This window comes from Anopheles funestus, chromosome 2RL, assembly GCF_943734845.2.
Source record: "Anopheles funestus chromosome 2RL, idAnoFuneDA-416_04, whole genome shotgun sequence".
Classification (NCBI taxonomy): domain Eukaryota; kingdom Metazoa; phylum Arthropoda; class Insecta; order Diptera; family Culicidae; genus Anopheles; species Anopheles funestus.
The window spans coordinates 58,434,156-58,455,462 of record NC_064598.1 but is presented as its reverse complement, the minus strand read 5'-3'; the positions used below and the strand labels follow the sequence as shown (position 1 = coordinate 58,455,462).

Below are 21,307 nucleotides of genomic sequence, written 5' to 3'. Positions count from 1 at the left end.
AAGCAAGAGTAGGAGCAAATGACCGGCCGAGCAGACGATGAACATTTTCGTGTTCTCGAATGAAGGTTTTTGCTCTTATCGTGAATTTTTGGGACAGCGCGGTCATTTTTAGAGGGTCGGCGTTTTTTTTATATGGAGTTTGGATGAATTTGTGGTCATTTTTGTTGCTAGGGTTTCGCATTGCAAACCAATAGAAATTCGTTATACAAAGCTACAATCGGTCTTTTTCTATAGCGTATACTGGAGACTATCTGTATTGATTTTATTTTACATCAAAGCAGAATTAGTTAATAAATCAAATAGTCAACGCATTTGGAATGAAGAAATATTGTTTTTCAATTGCTTGCTACCAATTTGTGATCCAATTCTGCTAAAATCCAGCAAAGAGTTATCAATTAGATTGACCGACAGCTGAACATATGTGCACACTTTTCACGAGGCAGAAACTGACACATTTTGACAGCTTCCGACGAAACACTGCAAAAGCGAAGAACGCACAAATAATTGTTTGGATACTTTCGCTGCGTGTTTCCCTCGGGAAAATCTAGTTAAAACGCATTGATTTTCATAGTTTCTTCATAGCTATTCATCTCACACAGCAACGTTATATCGACACAGTGCAATACGAGAAGAATGTGCGAAGCGATCTTCTTAACATTGTTGACAAGAGAATAAACGTAAGGCCGCCAGAAATATAGTGATTAGAAAAGGTTTATCATTTTCTTTAATATCAACTTCAAACAATCGGAAACATGAATGGGTTATCCTTACGCATTTCCAATGTGCGAGCGAATGAGAATGTGAAGAAAAATTCCGAAATTCGAATGGATCTGTTCCAAGTGCCTTCTGTATTTTTGACTGCGGGTAAACAATGATGCCACATTTGCAAAATAAGAACCGATTCGCTCAAATACATTTCTTCCACTTGCAGATAATACTTATCTAGATCAACTAAACTCATCAGAATCCATAGAAGGACAGGTTAAAGTTCTTAAAGAGGTATGTTTGTAGTTGGGATAACAACACCGGCATGTTAGGTATAATTATGTTTTTGTTTCAGTACTCGTCCTTTGTGGTAGGATTGGAAGATTCACTGAAACTACATGTACAAACATTGGCAAATTTGTTCATGGAAGCACCACTTAAGCATGCTGTTCGCAATACGATAGCTCGGTCCTTAAGCAATTTGACTGCCAGCCGTGAAATCGTCGCGGTTAGCATTGCAAACAGTATAAAAGCACGCATAGAACAAGACTCGAGTGGATCGAGCGAACCAACGCGACGAAATACAACAATATGTAATATCGGAAGTTGTTTTGAAAACTTCAAAGTGGGTTGTGAAGCTGTTCGTCTTAGTTTGCAGCAATTGTTTCAATTTTTGAACAAATCCGTTATGGTGTATCTGGAACGAATGAAGTAAGCACAACAGCTCTCTCTTCGTGGTCTCTAACAAAAACCTATAAGTAATATTTGTTCCTTATTTGCAGTGATCAGGTTTCTCCTTCGGATAAGAGTGAACTATGTTTATTTATTCATTCTGCTATCAGGATCGTAATATCCTGCTTTCAACAGTTCCCCGATCAGTTGAAGGCATCGTACGAGGGTGAAAAAAATGTGGAAAAACTTGTGCTTATATGCTGGGATCTTTTGGAAAACCCGGAAATACCGATGGATACGAAAACGAATTGTGGCATACTGATAGCAATGAATGCTAATCTAGAGAGAAGGTTTTTACGGCTAGCACAGCGTGTTTTCGACGAAGACAGCTCAGCAAAGCAAATGTGTCTAGTGAATGGGATAATCTGTACGATAGAAAATGAACACTTCACTGAACCGGAATGGAAAGGTATAGAAGTGCTCCATCAGGCGGCGACGGTTTTAAAAGAAATTTCGGAGGAAAACTCGGTGGAAGTAAGCATCGTACTAGGCACAACACGTGGCTTTTTCCAGATGACTAAACGCCTGCTTGGCCTAAAGCTGGATGGTTACAAAACATCGGAGCGAAAAGAGCTCGTCGATATCTTGGCCATCAACCTGCGTTACTCTCTGTCGCATCTGGATCATTATGTGGACAGCATACGACATATATCGCGCGATCTGTTGAAGTGCACCATACAGCTGGGAACACGGCTAGATGATACACTAAACGCGATCATCTACGATTACATTCGTAACGGAGGGATTAACATCAACACAAAGTGCATATTGATCAGTGCAATATCTTCAATACTGAAAGCAAAGGAAGTACTACGTGCCATTCCAGATGTTCCGGAGTTTTTGCTTCGGTCGCTTACTCGAAATGATCATTCGAACACAAATTTGCATATAAATAATTGTTACGAATCATTAATGATGTCCTACTCGTACGAGGAAAACAAACAAGAATGGTTTAATCGGTGGATCAATCCAATATTGATGGAAATAACAAACGGGCGCGATGGATCCGTCAGTGGTACCGCTGAAGCAGCCGACACGACCGTGGCAGCTTCTCACGAGACAGAGGAAACTACCAGCGACGGAAATAGTGGAAATGACGTGCGAGAGACACTACATGATCTCATAAGAAAAGCGATTCGAGCGTATCCAGAAATTGCAATATACATGATCGACAGCAAAATTGGTATCAGCTACGGATTAGTGCTGTCCTCTTTAGGCATTGCTCGAAAAAATGGCCTCTTTGATACAGTCCAGTCGACAGAAGGCATGTGGAAAAATTTGCTTTCCTATACTGACATCCGACAGGCAATGATATCATCAGACGATTCAACCCGCATGTCCGCCTTGTACCTGATAACAGAATGCCACAAAAGCACCGAAATATTCACCAAACAAGACTTGGAATGCATTCTCTTTTTCCTGGAAACGAACATAAATGTCCAGGCAGCTTCCTTGCGGCAGAAAATTACTTCCTGTATGAAGAGTGCCCTGAACCGTCTTCGGTCTGGATTTTTGAGTATCATTAAGAAGTCAGATATCGATGGAAAGAGTCATTACTATTATGAGTTTGTCAAACGCCTACACGAATTCTGTATCGTTAATCAGTTTATCGGAGCCAACTATAGCCGACGAGCTATTTCCTTCCAAATTTTGCTTCAATTGTTACAAATTTCTTCCTACATTTTTTACGACGATGAGAACATAAGCATGTGGAATGAAAGACAGGTGCGCATTCTGCTATCGGCTTTGAATGATAGCTACGAGTCTAACAAACATTACTCTCTGAAAGTGTTATCGTTTTGTCCGAAGCAGTTCATCGAGCAGTTCAATGACGAACTTAACTACGAAATCACCCGCACACTCATGATTAGTCCACGACCGAATGATTCATTGTCAGCGGCGTATTATCTGGAATATCTGTGCTTCGTAAACAGCACTATGGATACTCCTCGTCTGGAGATGGAGCCAGCAACCTGTAGCGTCGCCACCAAGGTGTACCATTGTTTTCTGTGGTGCGAGGAAATTCTAATGCAAGGATTCAGATTAGCTAGTCACTCGCTCCTTCGGGCTTCTCGTGAGAATCCAATGTTCGGAGCACTAATTTGCATTCGCCATTTATTAAGCAAACTAGACTTCAAGGAGCTCTCGCGGGATGAATGTTGGCGAACTTGTATTACCCGCTTAATTAGTACCTGTGACAGCATTTCAAAAGTGGTTTCGGTAGTAACGAATAATTCTTCACCGGAAGGAACATTTTTGGACGACTTCGTCGAATCAAACCTGAACGAATGTACCGACATTGAGATGGATGAAGTAAATGCGCTAGAGCCATACAGTGAAATCAATAATTCCTCCCAAAACACAACGAACGATGAGGCAATTGAAGCAAACAAGCCGGAAACCACACCACAGATGATTTTACTTTGCTCTTGGCGCACTATTAAAGAAATTTCTCTCATACTGGGTGATATAGCATCCCGTTCTCCAATTATTGATACGGGGAGCACCGGAATGCAGGGCGAGAATAGTGGACTTCTGACTTGCCAGCAGATTTTAAGCATTGGAAATCAGTTCATTGAGCTGCTCTCAGAAACGAAGCATCGAGGTGCATTTGAACAAGCTTACATAGGATTTTCGAAAATATGCTTACGCCTCTGGGGTTCCCCACATACTGAACTACATCAGCTGCCAATGCGCTGGATCAAAGAGCTGATCAACGCCATTACGGGTGGCATGAGTACGGTTGCCACACCTGCAATCACTGGCAGGGACATTGCCGAGATCAACTTGGATAAACTATGTGTTACTCGTCGCAGTGCGGGCATACCTTTTATAATTCAAGCATTGATAACTTCCGAACTGCAAGTGAGCTCCACAAAAGGACTACAGTTTTGCATGAAAACATTGCTAGAGCTATGCAGGTCGAACACTACAAGTAGCCAGACAAGAACTCATTCGCTCAATATATTACGATCACTTTTTCGTTCCACTGACTTGGGCGAAACTGTCGGTGAGTTCGTCTCAGAAGGTATCATGTGCGCTATCAACGGTTACGAAGCGGAGTCATGGTCGGTAAGTTTTTCGAATTCATTTTATACTGGACTGGGCAATGGATTGAAGTTTAAATCATACAACCCCACGAACTTTATGTTAACCTAGGAACGCAATTCATCGACTTTATTATTCTCCGCCCTGATGGTACGTGTGTTTGGAGTACAAAGAACCAAAGATTCGGAAAATCTGAACATTCGAAACAAAATGACTGGTAGAATATTCTTTTTAAGGTAAGAAGAAGAAAGCCTCAGTCCGGACAATTTCTCCAAAATCGCTTGTTTGTTTGTTCTCAGATATCCTGTGCTCTATGATTACTTTGTGCTGGAACTGGAAAAGGCTAGTAAAATTATAATCCAGGGCACGAGAAGTAAAAAATTACATCCACTGTTATTGCTTCTAAGTCGCCTGTATCCATCGGCACTGGAGGGTAGTGAATCAAATTTGAAGGTACTTTTGGAAGCTTATTTAATGATAAAAAAATCAATTTAATGATTGTACGGGTGTGTGTGTAATTTTCTTTTGTTTTCATTCCAGCTTTCTCGGTTCGTTCCTTTAGTATCAATTTGTTCCGGTTGTGCAGAACTTCAAACACGCTACTTGGCGGCAAAGATCATTTCCATAATTGTTTCACCAGATTTAATGTTTGATCGAATCTGCTTGCTATTGGAAAGCCTCAATCGTTCCAATAATCGAAACGTTAATCCCAACTCTTTACATGGAGCATTGCTACAAATTTTGTACCTTGTAAAAACTAAAAACCCAGGATTAGTTGCAGCAGCAACATCGAGCGGACAGTTGAACAATTGGATCGAGCTTTACACTGCGATTTCGAATTATCTGTTTGAAGTAAAGCCCAATTTCATAATTTACAGTACCATACTGGATATATTGCTGGAAATTTTAGCACGGTACGTTAAGTTGCGTATTACAGATGTTTTAACAGATTATTTAATAATTAATTTCATCATTCTCTTTCCAGCTGTCAACACATTATCATTGCAGAAGATGATCAATTTATAGACGATTTAAGCAACATTGTTGATTATTTGCTTAATTTGACAAACCATCGAAACTTTTATGGAGAACCTTTAGTGTTTCAGAAAATTGTTCTGCTAAAAACCTTTATGTATCTATACAGTGATGACGAGGCAGCCATACGCAGCTCCCAATGTTTTCTGTTGCGCATTGATTCGGACGGAGAAAAACAGCAGTCGCCAGAGTACATACAGGCAATGTTAAATACGATCTTACTCGTGCTAGACATTGATCACATTGGAAAGCATTGCGAAGAATACGATATCACTCCTGTGGAGGTGTTTTACTTCCGCAACATTTGCGAACTAAAGCCGGATCGTTTACGGTGGCTGAAGACAGAGCTGCTGCGTTCGCAGCAATTTCATTGTAGCTTACGACGATTGATCGCACCTGAAAATGAATGTCACAAGCAACCGTATACAATCCAGGTGAAAGCTTATCTAGTACTTAGCTACAGCAGTGTGGCCGTAAGCAATGTATTGCTCGATGGGAAAAGTATCCGTGAAGCAATACAGATCATATACAAAACAGCCAACGGCCATCCTTATCAATTACGCAGTGCTATGTTCCGCTGTTTGAAACGTATGTTGCAAAACGAATCGAAAGGTTCAAATGAGTTTACGTTGAATGTCGATTTTTTACCTACTCTAAGTGCTGCATATCAATCAAAACCCATTAGGTAAATGCAAGTTAATGAGTATGCCTTATTATTCTTGACAATTGCTAATGCCTCACATCGGAACTTTAATTTTTATCTACTTACAGATTAACTGCGGTGGAGTGTTTACATATAGTTGGTAGAAAAATTTTCGATGGCAAATCTCTGAACCAATACATAAGTTTCAGTTTTGCACTGTTGAATTTACTTAGCGATGACGATTGTAATATCCGTGCCAAGGCGTCATTAGTCGTTAGCCAACTTCACCATGTGATTGAAAAAGTGAAACAAAGTGAGTTAACAAATTTGTGGTGCGAGCTGGGCTTTTTGTTCATTGTTACTTTACATTATGTTTAATGGGATTTCTCTCTGTCCCTTGTTACAGAACCTCTCGTAGCGACGTACGCACAAAGTGCGTATTTACGATTATTAAGCAAAACAATGGTTGCTCATAAGTTTACCTTAAACCAGATAGTGGCTGCTATCGTCGTGATATGGATATTGAAAGAGCAGGAAACAGAAGACGATTCCACAAATATTGACGATGTAACAGATGTGAGGACGCATGATCACCTAACGGACATTGTATAGTTTTAATGATAATTTGCTTCAAATTTTCAGACGAAGGTGTTCGACAAAAATGAAGTTAACATCTACGGCGAGTTAGAATTGTCCCGCGATTATTGCATAGCAGAGTTGCAACATTTGGAATCGACTAATGCAGACTACAGCCTGGATAGCAATATAGATAAAATTCAAAAGATTGTCGACAAACATCTGAAACAGCCAACGTGTATACGGGAGTTCTTGCAATCCACCGCAAAACTATCATCCAAGCTAATAGGAATCGTTCTGTAAGCACAATCATGTGGCATGATTTATTGTGTGCTGGAGAAAAAAAAACTTTGTAAAAATAAACTCGATATAAATGTGGAATCAGACTCGCATGAAAAGATATGTCTGAGGAATACTTTGGTAAGTATTTGATATGCAAAAAGCTTTGGTAGAAATAGCAATTGAAGTTATGATAAAATTTGAAGCAAATCTTAAAAAACGGTTGCTTTTTTTCAATTCATATTGTAATAGATTTGTTTAGTATGCATCCTACATGGAAAGGCGTTTTATTCCAACTGAAGCGATCATGTAATCAACAGACGAAATGTCTCACGAATAGTTCATTTTTGATATTCTCTCTCTCTCTCTCTCTTCCTCTTTCTCCCTCATACACACACACTCTTTCTCGCTCTGCAATCCCTTTGCCGTTGTAGCACGAGTTGTCTCATTCCAAAAAGCAGTACATCGTCCTATCGGGTGTTAAAATATACCCGAAAGTTGTACTCATGCGCCATTAACCCTAGCGGTGTAGCACGAGACCAAACGAGCCTCCACATCGGGACTTTAGCTTTCAGTCGCGACAGGACGGCCAAATGGTTCTAGTTCAAAAAGAACCGCGGTAAATCGATAGTCAATCGTGTGCTAAACCGTGCTGCTATACTTGTACAACATGGTAAGCAGAACCAAGTCTGGAAAATACAGCGTGCACGGATGAAACGGAGTTTGAGGCAGCCGTGCTTAAAGGCGCCAGCAGTACCGTCATGCGCCTTATTAGATTGCAGGGGTAAAAAATCATTCGCTCTGCCATACAGACTTGTTTTAGTGGCAAGCTAACGATATAATTGTTCCTAGTATCTTCATTTCACTAACCCCAGGAACGGTTGCAATTTATCGAACTGAAATTATCAAGCACCCCGAGCCAGATATCATACTGAACCCAAAACTACAGGAGCTGCGGATGAAATAATGGCGGATTAACCAGCACTAGTAGTGATAATCAATCATGCAAGAGAAAATGAAAGTTCGCATAAGATTGAAAGCAAAGTTGGTATGCAATACAATCGTTCGGGAATAATTTCGTTTTTCGTGGTTTACTGTTGATTCGATTGTACCCATGTGAAAAAGTGCCTATAGAATCGCCCGTTGTGTTGTGTCATAATATGACTGCATAGAGTATCCGCTCTTCTCCATCGCCAAGTACAAGTGAGACACGGTTTGTCCACCCGTATTGTGAAAATACCTTCATGGTAAGCCCAGCATGTGTATGTACCGTTTTTTTTCTAATTCGTTAAATGTGCAAAGGTGTAACTTCCTGCAATCGAATGCAGGCACGCAGTTAAACGCTCGTGTAAGTTGGTCAATGTTCCATTTCTAATCATGGATGAAAATTGATGATATTTAAGTTTTCGAGAGCATGACAGCGCGCTGACCAACGCAGCCAAGTGATTAGCTAAGCAGCCACAGCAGTGGTGGGCTCCCCAGTGTCATTCGCCGTTCCTTTTTTGCAGACTACACACATGCTGCTGCAGCTATCTCTCCGGAAGCTATCGGAATTTGATGAATGGATCAATATATGGTGGTGAACCCCATTGCATCACACCGTCACTATCACTCGTACCGTTTGTCCTCCATCCGCACCCCAATAATGGGGCGAAACGATGTGCTATACCCGTTAATAATATCGGTACGACAGCGACAGGATCTGGGAAGTGATTTTTGCTAGAAGTGCAGATAAATCACGAGCTAAAAGTGCTACGGTGTGCGGCAGAAAGTGTGTGTGTGTGCGGTGAAATTATTTTTTACTATAGTACGGAAAGAAAAAGTTTGCAAGTTCTTGCTGAACCGCCCGTAGTTCCTAGACCGTTTTCCTCCTACCTAGCTCCAAATCCACTCTTCCTGCCGTGGTAGCTTTCGCTTCCTGTTTCCATTTCTGTATCCTTCCTTACTGCTAAACTAGAACGCCAAAGGTGTATTTGTTGAACGCGATGAATGTAGCATCCGCGTCTCCATCGTCTCGTAAACAGAAACGCCTTGGTCCTGCACCAATTGCCTCAATGGAAGACACTACGGCAGAAGAGAAAGCACAGGTACGCAACTAAAATGTAAAGCATTGTGTTGTAGGTTAAACACCCTACCACCTTTTCAATTGATTTGAACTACTAACGGCACCGTTTGCACAGTATTACGTCACTTAATGTATGGAAATGGCAATTGTTCAATGTCAAGCAGTAGATATCAAGCAATCCTTTTTGCCGAATCAAACCGGAAGTAGTACCGAGCATTGCCCACATGGTTACGATTATTTAATCACGGCAGGGTGTATCGTATTTCAAAAATAGATCTTTGAAGCACTGAAAAGAGGTCAGATTTCGATTTTGAGCCATGATGTCTTTTCAGGCAGCAGTGTGTTGCTTTTAGGGGTGGGCAGGTGTCATTGGGTGTCCTATTTTTGAGCTGCCTTTTTTTGTTTAGCCTTTATTCTTTTTGTCGATTAATGACTAGAAGAAGAGCACCCAGCGGAACAAACCGCAATTCTGCAAGATTTCATTCCAGTGTGTTGCGTTCTTAGCCTTTTTGTGCTTTTCTGTTATCTTCCTTGTGATTTTGTGATTGTTTCTCATGCTCAAAAGATTGCTATTTCTGCTGTTCTGCTTGCTCGTATTAACGTTTCTTTCATTTCCATTTGCACTACCTCTTACTGTTTGATTCTCTCCACAATTCTCTTAGTTGAAATATTCTGCATATTCTCTCATATTCTCCTATTTTTTTCACGAACAGACTCTTACTATACTCAGTTTTGTTGCATTTTATGGCTCGCTATTCATTCTACCATTCTCACGGTAATATGTGTGCGAGATTTTCCGGTTACTACCAGCAAAACCACGTTAAATATGTCGCATACCTTGAGTAAGGATGACAGTTATGTTTCTGGAAGGCACCAAGAAGGTTAAACGCTCCTATGGAAAGTTAGTAGCAGAAGATTATGCTTATTTCACGCATTGATATGCTCTTTGAGCCTATGAAAGAAAATTTGCTATGGAAGGCGGAAATTAATTGTGTTGAACGTTACAGTGTTTTGGTGAATCCGACATCTCAATCTGATGCTCTTAGTACTCTTACTTAGGTTTCCTGATGCACAACTTTACTAGTACTACTATCATATCGAAACAAATTGCTTGCCACGATGGCTTTACAATGAACCTTAATCTAAATCTTCATTACTAATCCTAGCAAAGCTAAGATCGGATATTATAATTTAAATAATTGCACTCTGATTTTCTCAATATGAACTATATGGTGGCCTCCATATAGCCAATGAAACTTTCACAAATAATCGATTTACTAGTTGATTATTAATTAAAATTCAAAGCTGCTATATGTTAAAATATATACTTATACTTATAGTATATACTTAAGTACTTTTGCATACTTATATATTTAACCTTGTTTGCAATTTGTGAAAAAAAAACTCTTTCACACTTAATACCCATCTTTCACCATTTGCAGATGGAGCAGCAAAATCATCACAATCTGCAACGGTGGTCACAAGAAAAATCCTCAATCGATTCAACCCGTGGTTCACCGACCAAAACCATTGAGTGCCCATCGGCACTGATACCGGCAACTCCGCGTATTGACATTAGCCGAGCCTCTTCGCACTCATCCCATCACGACAGCAGAGACAGTAGTCCCGAAAATGTCTTCGAGCAGGTATGGTATGGCTCATTTGTCAGATGCAAGTCCACGTGATGTGTTGTACTTCGATCGATACTTTTGCCTATTTCACTAACTAATACAAATGAGCCTATAATCAATTTCGAATCTTTCCATTTGCTTTGGTACTCGATGCCACTTAACACAGGTCGGTACGGGCACATTGCAAGACTCAGGAGTACTCGGTTTTCGTGAGGAAGATACACTAGACTTGCGGAACTCTACCGAGGAGCTACAGTTTATGGAACCAGAAAAAGGAAATCGCGAGAAGGAGAAACCCAATACACAAGTAAGTATCAGTATTAAGTCGACAAATAGAATACATGACGGCATGCCTTTCGTGCACATTCCGCTTCATACTTATACTGGTAATTTAATCATGTGTGGATATTGGGTCTATGGCATCGATTTTCTTCTGCATATGAGAAGCTATTTTACTGCTCACGAACTGAAGCTCAATTGTCAATTGTACGCCTTTTTTTTGCTGAAGATTTGGCGGGTAATGTTTATACAATATCAGTATAGTGTGCAGTTAATTGTTACCATCAGCATAATGACTTTTATAAGTAGGACAAAGTATAAATGGTATATTTGGTTAGTATGAGCAGATCACTCATCCATGCAGGATCCATAGCGATCCCTTAATCTTTAATCCTGTTTTTAGTTATACAATTCATTGGAATATACGATGAAATTGAGTGAAAAAAGAATGGCGATTTATGAGAAATATTGTTCATGAATACTGGCTTAAAACTTGTATCGATCAAGCATGAAATTCGTTGTTTTTTTATCGTAGCTGGTTTAGCAGCGCTTCAAATGGTAAGCTTTCAACAGTACAGGGCCTAAAACTTTTTCATTTACGTACTTCTTGAACTGGAAGTTCAACAACGTTACAAAATTTTCGATAAAACTGTACAAGTTGTTGTGAATTGCTATGAACTGAACTGAAACATATAATGTGTTGCACAATTTTCCATTCCAGATTAACTATGGATCTTGCCCAACCCAACGTTACTCGCCAATCGTTTGGAAGTTGGAAGAACAGCCCAATCAGCACCAATACCAGTTTCAACAGCAACAACAACATAATCGCAAAGATTCGGCCAGTTCCGAGGTTGTGGCTTTCCTTTCGATCTCTGGACGAACTAGCCGCCTGTCAAGTGTGGGCAGCCAGGGATCAGCTACCAGCAAACTATCGGCTACATCAGCTGTGTCTGGTATTTCTCGTTCTCCTTCGCCTCACAAGATGCTGTTGGAAACATCATTTTGTGGTGCGAAGCCTATGCAAGCGTATGCCGAAGGTGGTATTGTTGGAAGCACCCTTGAACCGTCTACAGAAAAAATGCTGGAACAAGTAATACTGTCTCGCAAGAAAGATCCAACTGAAGCTGTCTTAGCGGAGGGTATACACGTGCAATCCTCCAAAGAGATGACCGGCTCCACGTTAGATGATAGTTTTCGTCGTGGAGTACTAGAAGGCAATCCGCAGCAACCGCCTCCCGGTGGAGGAGACGCTCAAGCAATCCAGCATGGTTCTGCGGGGGGCCATACACGGCGCAAATCGGACTGTGGAACGGGTACCGCGAATAATCTCGATATACAAAATCTGAAAACTAACCAAACTAGCCGCAGCGTTGGCAACAAACGACACATTCCGCCACGAGATTTGAAAAACTCGATAGTTGGTGTCATGCCCAGTGGTACCGAGTACATACGGATTAAGCTCAAACCGGACCATTGCTACAGCGATAATGGCATCGCGGACAACGAACGTGTCGTCGAAAAGCCGAAGGATGGCGTCCAGGAACTGTCCGTGCCATCAGCAAACGACCGTACACGGGCGTCCAGTATTACCCGATCACCATCACCAGCAAACGTGAGTGTTTCCCGAAAGAATTCGTTTTGTTCGCTTTTTAAATTTAAAGATGGTGTTTCCACTGACAAACCTAATAACCTCCAACAGCAGCACCTACCGCGGAAAAAACGTACTTCAACGGCATCGAACGAATCGGGCACGCTTGGCGGTCGGTATGATCAGCAGGGAGATCATCCTAGCGCATCGAATAACTCGACACCGTCGAAGCAGAAGCTTGTGCTGAAAATGTTCAAATCGAAACGGGACCCAAAGTCAAAATCTCCTTCTCCGATGGGTTCGGCAGCCGATGGGATCGGTCAATCGTTCTACAGTGCTGGTAGCAATGAACAACATACGACAAGTAACATCGGTGCAGCACGATCGCCTGGCTCTACAGGTTTGCGCTACTATGACGCTCCGCTCGATGGTCAGAGCATACACATTCCCTTGCACACGCCACCGGAAGAACGTCGTTTGGGTTCGTTTCGTAGTGCAGCCGGTGTGACAACTTCTTCATTTGTAGATACAACGGCATCCGGTGGAGGTGGTGGTGGATTTGGAGCACAAGTGTCCGTATCTGCATCTGGCACACCAACAGGACATAGTAGCAGTATCATGCAAAAACACGCCAAAACACCCAAGCAGCAACGCATTGCCAATATGACGGTTACAATACACGATCGACCTAAACCGATGCCACCGCTCAAATGCTATAGGATCGACAATCCTGACGGTAGTATTATCATACCACTAAAATCACCGATCGAAGATAAGGAGAACAGTTCTCAAAACTGGGAGAACGTTATTGGGGAACTGTCGCAGCGGATTGAAAAGCACGTTAGTGAGGATCACGAAGATAGTGAGAAAAGGCCCAATACTGCACCTGCCGGTAAGCAGGGCCCATCAGTGTCAATAACACGCAATGAAATTGAGCCAGCAAAACGCCGGTCGGAACAAAAGCAAAACGATTACGCAACACCACCCCCTCCGCCGCCGCCACCCCCGCCGGCATCACGAGCGAAAGCACCAAAATCTTCTGTACCTGGTCCAACGGAAATTAAGGCTTCGGTTGATGTAGATGTTCATAAATTACAACACGTTCAACATGCCACAACGTCGACGATAAGTACTTCTATGCGCCAAAAGCAAGCGGCCTTGTTCCAGATGCGCATGGGTTCTGGTAGTGAGGAGCAAATATTTAGCACCACGCTTAAGGATTATACGAAGGAGATGAACCGGAATAGCTCAACCGTAAGCCAAAGCTCGGAAGGCTCGCTACAGAAAGCGTCGTTTGAGCATGAGGATGGTGGTGACTGCAACAACGTGGTGGTCGACGGCGGTGCTTTTAGTGGTGGTGGCGCGCAAACAAGGAAACAGTTGGCCGGTAATTGTAGTGAGCATCCGAACGACCTTGTGACAGCCGATAGTGTAACATCATCATCTTCACCTCAACAGGTCATGCAGGCGAAAGGGGCAATGCTGATGAAGGAACTTCATGAACACCACAAAAAACACCAGTTGAGGCAACAGCAACAACAGCAGCAACAACAACAACAAAAACGAGAGCAGTTACGGGACAGCTATGGTGCAGATAGTAGCACAGAAGCAATAACTGACGAGGCTGCAGCAGCAACAGCAGCAGCAGTAGTCTCACGTAGTAGTAGCCCTGCCGAATGTATTAGTAGTGATGCAAAGCACCTCCAGCACGACCACCACCAACACCAACATCAACATCATCAACACCAGCATCATAATCATACTTATCGTCAAAAATACCATAATCATGATCACATGTCATCGACCGAACGACCAGGTTCAAGTGCCACCGTCGACGACGGTATGGCATCGTCGGAGAGTGAAAAAGATTCGGAATTCGATTCCGCATCAATACGGGCCGGTCGGCATGCTCTTCGCCCGAATATGCTCGCGATCGAAGATCACGAAAGTGCTGGTCTAGTATTTCAGGAATCATTTGACGACGAACTGCCATACATTCCGACTACGTTGCCGGAGGAGAAACCGGTAGGCATCAAGCTAGTGCCGGCGAAGGAACGCACGCAGAGCGATTTGAAAACGTATCCACTAGAGCGGCCCCGCTCAACCACTCCCATCCATCCCGGTTCATTAGATAAGTATTGCCATGACCGGTCGACCGCTGCTGGGGCGCGTGGTGGAATGGCAACGCGAGTGGGTGGCGGTAACGATAAAACAACGTCCCTGCGTGATTCCACAGCAAATGGCACGAGTGTGGCGAAGCTGCGCATTAGCTTACCGGTCAAGAAGCCCAGTGAGAATGCCGGTTCTGGAGCTGGTTCGCGAGTATTCGAGCATCGATCATCGTTAGGTGCTATCACAATGACCACAACAACAGCGGGAGGAAATATGGGAGGGACTGGTGCGCCAAGCATCGGAACTACGGGTAGACAGTATCGATCGACCTCGACCACACCAGCGATGATGTCCTCGATGGTAATCAATAACCGGGGAATTGTGTCGGAAGACTCACCAACGCCGCCACCACTGCCACCGCGTAAAGCGTCTACATCATCATCGTCGGCGAATACGGCCACTCCGCCCGGTCACAAATGGATCGACGTTGAAGCAATACCAGAAATGCGAAAAGCACCGAAACGTATCACAGCAATACCACAGAAACAACAGCAACAACTGTCGCAGACACGAATTTCCACCAGTGATAGCACCGATCGCTATACGATCGATCGTAAAGAAATGGGCACTGATGGTCAGGTGTACAATTACGTCAATCCGGAAGATTGTCAGTGCGAATGTCACGAGCATGAACGGACGGCTGGCCATTCGAGCACAAGTGCCGGTGCACATGAAGAAATGATGGTCTCCTCGATCGAATTGGCAGATGATTGCAGACCGCTGCTGCGTTCATCTTCGTCTTCGCTGACGGCGGCCCCAACGATGGACGAATGCCCGGCTAACGAGAAACCATTGGACAGGGCAATTCCGGAAGATGACGGGTAAGGATCGTAAATATTCTCAGGCTAAACATTGATTTTTTGATGATAGTGTGGTTTCTTGTTCTTAGATGCGGCACAAAGTAACGTGCTGAAAACCGATGAAGATCCCTTAAAAGATGTGGATAAGAAATGTGGTGGAAATATGGTGACAAAAGCTAAGTGAACCGTACGTCTACTGAAGCCGTATGATTGTACAGCATAGAAAGTGCATGCAAGCAAGCTAATAGTTAATAGATCGAAACACATAAAACCGCCACAAAACAAACATGCATTTCACATTCGTTTCATATTCGTATTGCAATACGCTACGCTGCTCGGACCATAGATAAAAAAAAACACCTTACAAACAATTTAATGATATATTAGGAATCGCATACACAACATACAATAAATCACAATTGGAAGCAACCAAAAGAGAAACATAGTACTACTACTATTACTACTACAGTGCATTCCATTGTAAGCTCACGGTCACGTAATTAAAAAGAGCAAAATCCATAACGATTACACACATGGTGTATCTGAACCCTACTCCTCAGATATCCGTTTATCCTCGTGCACCTCAGATAATACGAACAACTGACAAGAAAGACGAACAGTAACAGCAACGATTAGGTATGTTCGTCTCGTCTGCAGTCCGGGCACTATACGGTGTTACGTACTATGTGGGAAATAGTTGGTAGTAAAAATAGTGTTACCAAGCTAACCAATTGACCAACGAACCTACGCTCCAGTGTTAGTTCCTCTAATGCATTTGATCGGCGTTAGAATTCCAAGATCTGAACAGCTTTGATGCAAGTAAGCCGAAATGCACGAAAGCTTCAACAACAGTAAACGGAAAAGAAACCTAATTAATAGTCTAATGATCTTCAAATTATCGTGTTCGCTCGAAGTCCCAAGTCCCAACAACAACACGTTCAACTATTTTTAACCTTCATCGATCAATTTTTGGCGCAGACGCTCGCTCTATATACACTTGTGTTGTATTTGTATCGTTGCAAAGATATATAACGTTAAATAAATTAATAAAGAAATCATTTAAACATCAGTTCAACAAATAGATTTAGTATGGCGTTCGAACAAAATTTTGTTTTTAAAATTACTTTATTCTTTCTTTAACACACTATATTTTGAAATTTTGTGTGCGTAAGTGAAAAGTTCAAACTTCTCCACGTTTCATTGAATTTTCTTGGTAAATATAGGTATAGTGTTCCACTAAAGAGAAACTTTTTAGTCGATGATTTCATGTTTTGAAACAGAAATTCGATTAACGGGAGAGATTATCGAGTTGGATTTCACATTTTATAACAAATTGTCATCTAGGTCATACCAGGCCAAGCCAGGCCCGTCCTAATTAAAATAAAAAATAAAGAAATTGTGATCTATGGATGTGCTACGAATTCCACTTCGAACGCAATTGTGGAGTAGGAACACCTGTTTTGCAAATTTTCAAACAACCCAGCATTTGTTAAAACATGAAGTGCAAAACTTGCAAAGGAGTTTTTATACAGACGTAACGCCTGGGTCACCTAATAGCTAATAATTTATTAACTAACTATGAAATAAATGCTACTAAACGTTAATAAATGCACATACTTACTTACGGTGGTAGTATACTACTATTTTGCACGATTACCACATTAACAAGCAAAACACTTAATCAAGGAAAGCGTTGTGTGTCGCCGAGGACCTATACTACAAATGTTTACCGGAACGCTTGCTGTGTGTGGGTAATGTTATAGTTACGTTAAGTTCCATTTGGCTAAAGCTTAAAAGAAGAAATCGTTATCAGAACCAGCAACAGCAAAAAACAACATTGCTCCAATATCCAATTGTTTAGGAAAAATTGGAAAACAAGGAAGAGTTCAGTGTTCTTGTTTTTCTAGCGAATTAACTAACCAATTGGTAAAGTAGCTACACTTAATTAAGTTTACCATAATCGTACTTGTTGAAAAGCGTTTCAATTCACTTTCTTGCCTTGTTATGAAAATGTAAATTATTTCGGCACGTATTTTGGCGCCGAAACTCTTCAGCAACCGACTCGTCTGCTAAACAGAGAAAAGCATGTTTCGTTAAGTGCGACTCGCGTTGACGTTAGTTTCGTCAAGCAAATGTCAAGCTTCGGCAAATGCGAGCCCTATGCGCATCTCTTTCTAAATGTTGGTTGTTTCTCGCAAATTTTTATTAGTTCCAAACTATGGGCTAACATGTTAGTGCATTTCGGTCATTTTCTAGGAAGCAAACAGCTATTCGATCGTAATATCTGTAAAATCGTTTATTATCCAAATATTTAACATCTGTAAGCTGGAGCTAAAAACATTTAAAAGTGTGATCCGTATGCGAACAAGGTTGAACAGTCTTGTTTGGAAATAAATGTCCTAGATTTAAATATTATTGTACTGCTCAGGTAGGATGCTGAACGTGTTGTCCCGTTCTGGCATGCAGTCAGCTGTCGTAACGGTGCAAGAGTGAGCGAAGTGGAAAGTATACTGCCGGTCTGTCGACACTGCGCTCGTCAAGTTTAAATTACTTCACCTGTACCGCTACGAGCGATCGCGCACGAAACGAGATCCATCCGTATCGCGTGTGCTAGCAGCTGCAGGCCGAAATGTTTTTTAGACAGATAGCGCCGCAAGTGATTCGTTAGCGTAGACAAATGTTGCCTTCCGTTTTCCAGCTGCACAGAGAAGCTTCACGAAGATGAAAAATACCATACCTGACGCTGTCACACAGTGTAGCTGAAGTGTTCCATATTGTGGTGCATAATTTCTGTGTTCGCGTGAAAATCAAGGATGAAGCTGACTCTTCAGTTACCGAATGAGTACCGAATTTAGTGAAATTCTTACGGACTTGCTTAGTGCAGTGTGCTCGTTGCCCCGTTGGTGATGATTATTGCTTTTTGGATACGTCTCCAATCATCGTTAAACTCTGTTGCAATGCATCGTGAATCTGTTGATGAAAGTGTGCGCGTCTGTTAGATGCTGATATCCACCGCTCGGCCATATTCCGTTGCGTTACGCGTACAGCATCTAGCTTCTCGGTGAATTACAGTGAATTTAAAGTGCACAAAACCAATCCCTTCAAACGACGAGTTAGCGTAACGCGTAAGGTAACCAAAAAAAAACGGTAAATTCGGTTGAGCAGTGCGGCCATTATTAGCGAGTTTTGCGGTGCTAGTTACTGGGAGTGAAGCGAGAAAGTGAAGGGTCGTCAATGAAAACAACGTGGTTTTCGTACTCAGCCCGGTGCAATTTGAAAGTGCATATGCGTGTGCATCACAATAACCGCCATCGTTAGAGAGTCAATGCGTTAACCGACGACCGACGTAGGAAGGGGGAGCCCACCAATTTCCCATTTTACTACATCGCTTGTGGCCAATTTCGGGGTAGCTTTTTTCAGTGGTCCTTTAACCAGGCCTAGCGGTAAACTGGATAACTGCTTTCCGAAGCCGTACACCCGCTCCGTCTCCATTGCGTCGTTGAGAAAAAGCATCGTTTGTGTTCGCGGCGTGGCGTTCCCTTTTTCCTCCTACGCCACGATGTAATGAAGATGTTCGTGTGAAAATTTTGGGTGAAATTTACTAAAGTGCGCGCGCGGCATTGTATTTTGTTGTTAAAGCGAAAACGTAAAGTAGGCGCAGACGCACGGAAAAGAAACGCCGAGTGCCTCAGAGAGCCGCTTGTGGGGCCAAAGCGAAACAAGCTAAGGAGAAAAAAAAGTGCTACAGCTAAAACGTGTTCGTCGCTTTTTTTTGGTATTTCTCTTGGCTGTTTTGTGCAGTATGGAGAAGCACGAGCAGCAGCAACAGCAAAAGCAGCAGAAGCAGCAGTTGTAAAGAGCTGCAAAGTGAGTGTGCGTAAGTGAGTGAAGAGAGTGTAGTGTGTGCGCGCGTGTGTGTGTGTGTGCGAGGAAGGAAGGGAAGGTGACGAGGGTGACCCGCACTGGAACGCAGCGGCAACGGCAATCGATCCTCCCGCCGAGAGACGACCGATTGGATCGTGCGAAGGAAGTAAGCGGTTTCGGCGCGGGGTGGAACAAGTGACGCGGGGAAACGGAAAGGCGAACCATTGCTCGCATTTTTTCCGTCTTTGGGTTTTGTGTATTTTCATTTTTACTTTCTGCCGCCACCGTGCGCGCCAACCCGCCGTTGTTCGTTCGTTGAGGGTTTCGGCCGCCTATTGGAATTTAATTCGCATTCCCCACGATTCCCGTCAAAGCTCGCGCTCACGCCGTGGCTTTAAGCTAAGGCACATACAATGAATTGGATTTACATTTTAGCCTGCATTTATGTGTCGTCACAATTTCTGCTGCTCGAGGTAAGTTTACTAATTGTGTGATAATATAATTTTCTCGCCAAAGAGTGCTACACTAACCCACCTTTCCTTAAGTCGTCGTTTCATCATAAACCTTCGCATTTGCAAAATAGACTGCCGCCTAGCCGGCATGAGATGGGATCGTTGTTGTCTGGATGGAAATAAAATGATGAAAAAAAATGGAAAATAACAAGGATTGAATGATTGGGCGATTACATCCAGAAAGGTAGAGGAAATAAAAGCAACATGGGTGAATGTGGTAGAGGAACTACATAAAAGCAGAAGATTCTCTCGCTCTCTCCTCGGGAAGAAGAAACCTGAAACGAGAAGAAAAAGAATAGTAATGCTGCGAAGGAAATGCACGATTCACGCTATGTGCATCCATCAAGAGTGTTGAACGCGGACGGGCACACTTAAATTCGCCCAAAATGATCTACCTTTAATTTTCACGTACTAAGGAAAGCATCTTTGCCATTTCTCTTTTGATACCTCTGCTTCACCGTTGGTTTGCTCGTTATTCTTCCTCTTTTTTGTTACCCTCCACCAAAAACTACCATTCCATGCGAAAGGTGCAGTTTTTTTTCTTCTTCTGTTGTTAGTTCACCCTTTGCATCATCATCATTCACAAATGTATTTATACGCGTTTTTTATGTTTCCTTTCCATCGCGTTTTTTGCCTTTCCCCTTATATTCCTTCACCTCGTCTCTTGTAGAAAAAGTTGTACACTTTAGTATGTCAGCGTTCACCTCTCGCCTAGAGAGTTGAAACGATGCCACCTGGCTGTTGGGTCGAATGGTATAGGTAACAACTGTCGTCGTCTTCCAAAGCTGTGTGCGTTCCGATCTGAAAACAAGCGAGCCGGTATGTATAGTGGTGTATGTGTATGTGCACGATGGCAAATGTCGTACATACTACACACACACGTACACATCAAGGCGCATGATGCTTGCCAGCGGGATTTCTCTCCTCATCGAATGTATGTTGTGTATGGAGAGGCACATAAGTCGCCTGCTGGCGTTTTTTTCGGTTGCTAAAAAAAAGGAAATTTCTTACAATGACCAAAAACAAAACACAATTGTTATATTGTTCTCAATCACAGTAAGCGTGCGTTTTTTTTATTATGTACAACACGACCAACCAACAACATAAACATTGTAGTCTCATATAAAATGTAAAGTTTTAGCTATTCATTGAAACTTTTAAAATCTCTAAACCCTCATCATATTTTGATTCAAATAATTTTCTATTGATAATTCAATAGCTAGCCTGTATAAACGAGCACTTTGGAAGCTATCGTTTGAATTATAGTTCTACTTAAATATGTTAGATAAGGAGGGTTAATACAAGGCTAAAGCATTAGCCCACATTTTCGAAGCAACACGTTTCAAGCATGTCCTTTCGGGTTCGTTTGGACAAG

At 42.3% G+C, this 21,307-nt stretch overlaps 3 protein-coding genes across 6 annotated transcripts in view; all 3 read left to right on the top strand.

Annotated features, from left to right (window-relative positions):
• The first annotated feature begins 417 nt into the window (after window positions 1–417).
• Window positions 418–7,120, top strand: LOC125761853 (thyroid adenoma-associated protein homolog). The gene is made up of 11 exons (XM_049423395.1): window positions 418–864; window positions 932–999; window positions 1,061–1,416; window positions 1,488–4,509; window positions 4,597–4,721; window positions 4,785–4,938; window positions 5,026–5,399; window positions 5,471–6,205; window positions 6,292–6,476; window positions 6,570–6,739; window positions 6,806–7,120. The coding sequence occupies exons 1-11, from the start codon at window positions 753–755 to the stop codon at window positions 7,040–7,042; spliced, it is 5,538 nt and encodes a 1,845-aa protein (XP_049279352.1). The 5' UTR covers window positions 418–752; the 3' UTR covers window positions 7,043–7,120.
• Window positions 7,051–16,625, top strand: LOC125761856 (uncharacterized). Of its 4 annotated transcripts, none has more exons than XM_049423403.1 (6): window positions 7,236–9,105; window positions 10,526–10,729; window positions 10,881–11,021; window positions 11,715–12,608; window positions 12,699–15,577; window positions 15,646–16,625. In XM_049423403.1, exons 1-6 carry the CDS (start codon window positions 9,004–9,006, stop codon window positions 15,659–15,661), a joined length of 4,236 nt encoding a protein of 1,411 aa, XP_049279360.1. In that variant the 5' UTR covers window positions 7,236–9,003; the 3' UTR covers window positions 15,662–16,625. The 4 variants fall into 4 exon arrangements, with proteins under 4 accessions (XP_049279358.1, XP_049279360.1, XP_049279359.1 ...); XM_049423402.1 differs by having other exon boundaries at window positions 12,696–15,577; XM_049423401.1 differs by lacking the exon at window positions 7,236–9,105 and adding an exon at window positions 7,051–7,159 and having other exon boundaries at window positions 11,715–15,577.
• A 1,084-nt stretch (window positions 16,626–17,709) lies between these two features.
• The window catches only part of LOC125761860 (neurogenic locus protein delta), a 37,153-nt gene continuing 33,555 nt past the window's right edge, over window positions 17,710–21,307 (top strand). The window contains exon 1 of the mRNA XM_049423411.1: window positions 17,710–19,893. Within this exon, the coding sequence (XP_049279368.1) occupies window positions 19,834–19,893 (60 nt within the window). The 5' untranslated portion in view covers window positions 17,710–19,833. The remainder of the gene's footprint in view (window positions 19,894–21,307) is intronic.

Bases quoted from the DNA above. Each gene is read 5' to 3' on its own strand.
- LOC125761853 (XM_049423395.1), top strand. From the start codon at position 753: ATGAATGGGTTATCCTTACGCATTTCCAATGTGCGAGCGAATGAGAAT. The intron at 1,417-1,487 runs GTAAGCACAACA...CCTTATTTGCAG, and splicing joins GTGTATCTGGAACGAATGAA to TGATCAGGTTTCTCCTTCGG. The intron at 4,722-4,784 runs GTAAGAAGAAGA...GTTTGTTCTCAG, and splicing joins GGTAGAATATTCTTTTTAAG to ATATCCTGTGCTCTATGATT.
- LOC125761856 (XM_049423401.1), top strand. From the start codon at position 7,058: ATGATTTATTGTGTGCTGGAGAAAAAAAAACTTTGTAAAAATAAACTC. The intron at 7,160-10,525 runs GTAAGTATTTGA...CACCATTTGCAG, and splicing joins TATGTCTGAGGAATACTTTG to ATGGAGCAGCAAAATCATCA. The intron at 10,730-10,880 runs GTATGGTATGGC...CACTTAACACAG, and splicing joins CCGAAAATGTCTTCGAGCAG to GTCGGTACGGGCACATTGCA.